We start from the raw sequence: 2,294 nt of genomic DNA, 5'->3' as shown, positions 1-2,294 counted from the left end.
ATATCTCTGATTATTAATATATATATATATTGATATATAAATATATATATATATATATATATATATATATATATATAATTTTTCTTCTTTAGGATATAGAATATTACGAGGAATTAAAAAAATATGGTTTTACAATATGATATTGTGATAGACAAGCTGATAATAATGGTAACATGTTTTAAATTATATTATCTGCTCCTAAGTAAAAGAAACAATGTAAAATATTTTGCGTGTTGATAGGATGTACAATTAACGGCGAGAAACGACGATCAATACTTTGTATTTGAAGATGTTTTATATAAGACAATGTTGTGCTTTTCGAGAGATTCGGAAATACTTGCCCCAGTCACAACTGACAGAAGTGCTGGGAGTCAAGTGATCCACGCGGTTTTGCAAGGCAAACCAGCGACACTGGAAAATACTTTGGTTTTTCCACCAAGTGGTGTTATTCCGTTCCATGGATTTACAATGTATGGTAAGGAATTGCAAAAGATCTGATTTAATTACTTAATTCTCTTCTTATATTTTAGACTATCTTAAGTATGTACAATCGTAAACCATTCACAGAATTGTACGTAACATTTCGTGACAAGATTCTCAAAATGATTTCTGATACTAGCCCTGATATTTTTTTTCTAATCAATTTTTTTCTAATTGTCAATATTTCCACATTAGCTACGCCATTTTGTTATTTATATGATGATCCCTGCGCTATGTATTATACTTTCCGTGCATTCTACTTGAGATACTGGTTCCGTTTGCACACTGTATCAAGTCACGAACAAGGTATAGTTGCTCTCTGCTTACTTTTTGAACGATTACTGCAATGCCATGAACCGCAGTTGTGGGCTCATTTCAAAAATATACATATTCAACCGTAAGTTTATCTCTTTATAGCTGCTTGTAGCGTTATTTGCGTAATCCATTAATTTAACGTGTATGCATTTCTAGCATAAAAATAATCTTCAAATGGCTTATGAGAGGCTTCAGTGGTCATTTACCGCCTGAACAACTGTTGTATCTTTGGGATTTAATTCTTGGTTATGATTCTTTGGAAATTATTCCACTATTGGCAGTGACAATATTGAGTTTTCGAAAAGAAAATTTACTGCAAGTTAATACCCAACAGAATGTAGAGGTATGGAAACGATATCATTATATGAATTCCTGCTAAACACAAAATAATAATATTACATTAATTGCAATTCTCCACTCAATAATATAAATTTAATATAACGTGCACGTTGTACATAACAGATAGTTATATTATTGAGTAGGAAATTAATATTAATGTAATGTTACTTTAAGTTTAGTGAATTATAAATAGTTGTGTGTGTGCGCGCGCGCGCGTATGCAGTACTATATGTACATTGTCTTATTTTCAGGCTGTGTTAGCAGACTTATCTTCACTAAAAGTAATGCCTTTGCTGCAGTTGGCTCTTCTAAAAGAATAATTTCACTTTTGCATATAAATTTATAATTACAAAATTTGTAAACTTCTTTTTAGATTTGTATCACTTGTCTAATTTTCATCATATCCTAGCTAACGCTAAATACATTCAAAGTTCGATTCATATTTTCAGTGTGCCGAATGTTTCAGCACAGTGAAAGATTCGTTACAGAATATATAAATGTCACAGAATATGAAATGTTGGAAATTGTGTGAATACTCCTTGTATGTGTATCACGAAAATTGCGAGCAGTACATATCTCCGCCGACAGAGAGCCAGTGAAATGCATTTATTCGTTAACAAGAATCATCTGGGAAAGAATATAGCAAGCGCAGCATTCGCCTATAAAGTAAGCCCTAATAAGTCCCAAAATAGGGCCCCAAGATGAAAGTGTAAAGTGCGTTTTTCAAAGCAAAATTTTGTTTAAAAACTAATTCATGGATGATTGGACTTAAAATTTCTGAAAAAATTAAAAGTTTTGCAGGATATACATAGAACGTTCTCATAATAACGATATATAAGTAACGATATATAAGTGGAATTTTTAAAAGATATTTGATTTTATTGTTTTTACATTCTGTAAATTGGTATATTCCGAAATACTCTTAGAATAATTTTTGGGGATTTTAGAAATCTTTTACAAATATTTCAGGAATATTTAGCGTTAGATGGGATCTTATTCTATAATTTTATTTGTTAAAATGTATGTATGCCACATACTTATGGAATCGAATAATAAATTAACGTGAAAATGAAAAAAACAAAAAACAGTAGACAAAACCAATTAATATGAATATGAAGGAAGTAATCGTTATATATATATATATATATATATATATATAT

General features: G+C 30.1%; 1 protein-coding gene across 1 annotated transcript; it reads left to right on the top strand.

The window, feature by feature from the left end:
• Window positions 1-98: 98 nt before the first annotated feature.
• On the top strand, window positions 99-1,454 carry LOC105625516 (TBC1 domain family member 19-like; the record flags this gene model as incomplete). Its single annotated transcript, XM_012206840.1, is given in 6 exon segments — window positions 99-116; window positions 118-168; window positions 241-475; window positions 676-877; window positions 952-1,138; window positions 1,386-1,454. Coding segments are annotated over 6 exon segments (762 nt in total), but the record flags the coding sequence as incomplete, so codon positions are not given.
• Window positions 1,455-2,294: the final 840 nt, after the last annotated feature.

This window comes from Atta cephalotes (genome assembly GCF_000143395.1).
Source record: "Atta cephalotes unplaced genomic scaffold scaffold02251, whole genome shotgun sequence".
NCBI classification, from domain to species: domain Eukaryota; kingdom Metazoa; phylum Arthropoda; class Insecta; order Hymenoptera; family Formicidae; genus Atta; species Atta cephalotes.
The sequence above is the reverse complement of the archived record's forward strand: the minus strand, read 5'-3'. Positions and strand labels throughout refer to the sequence as shown.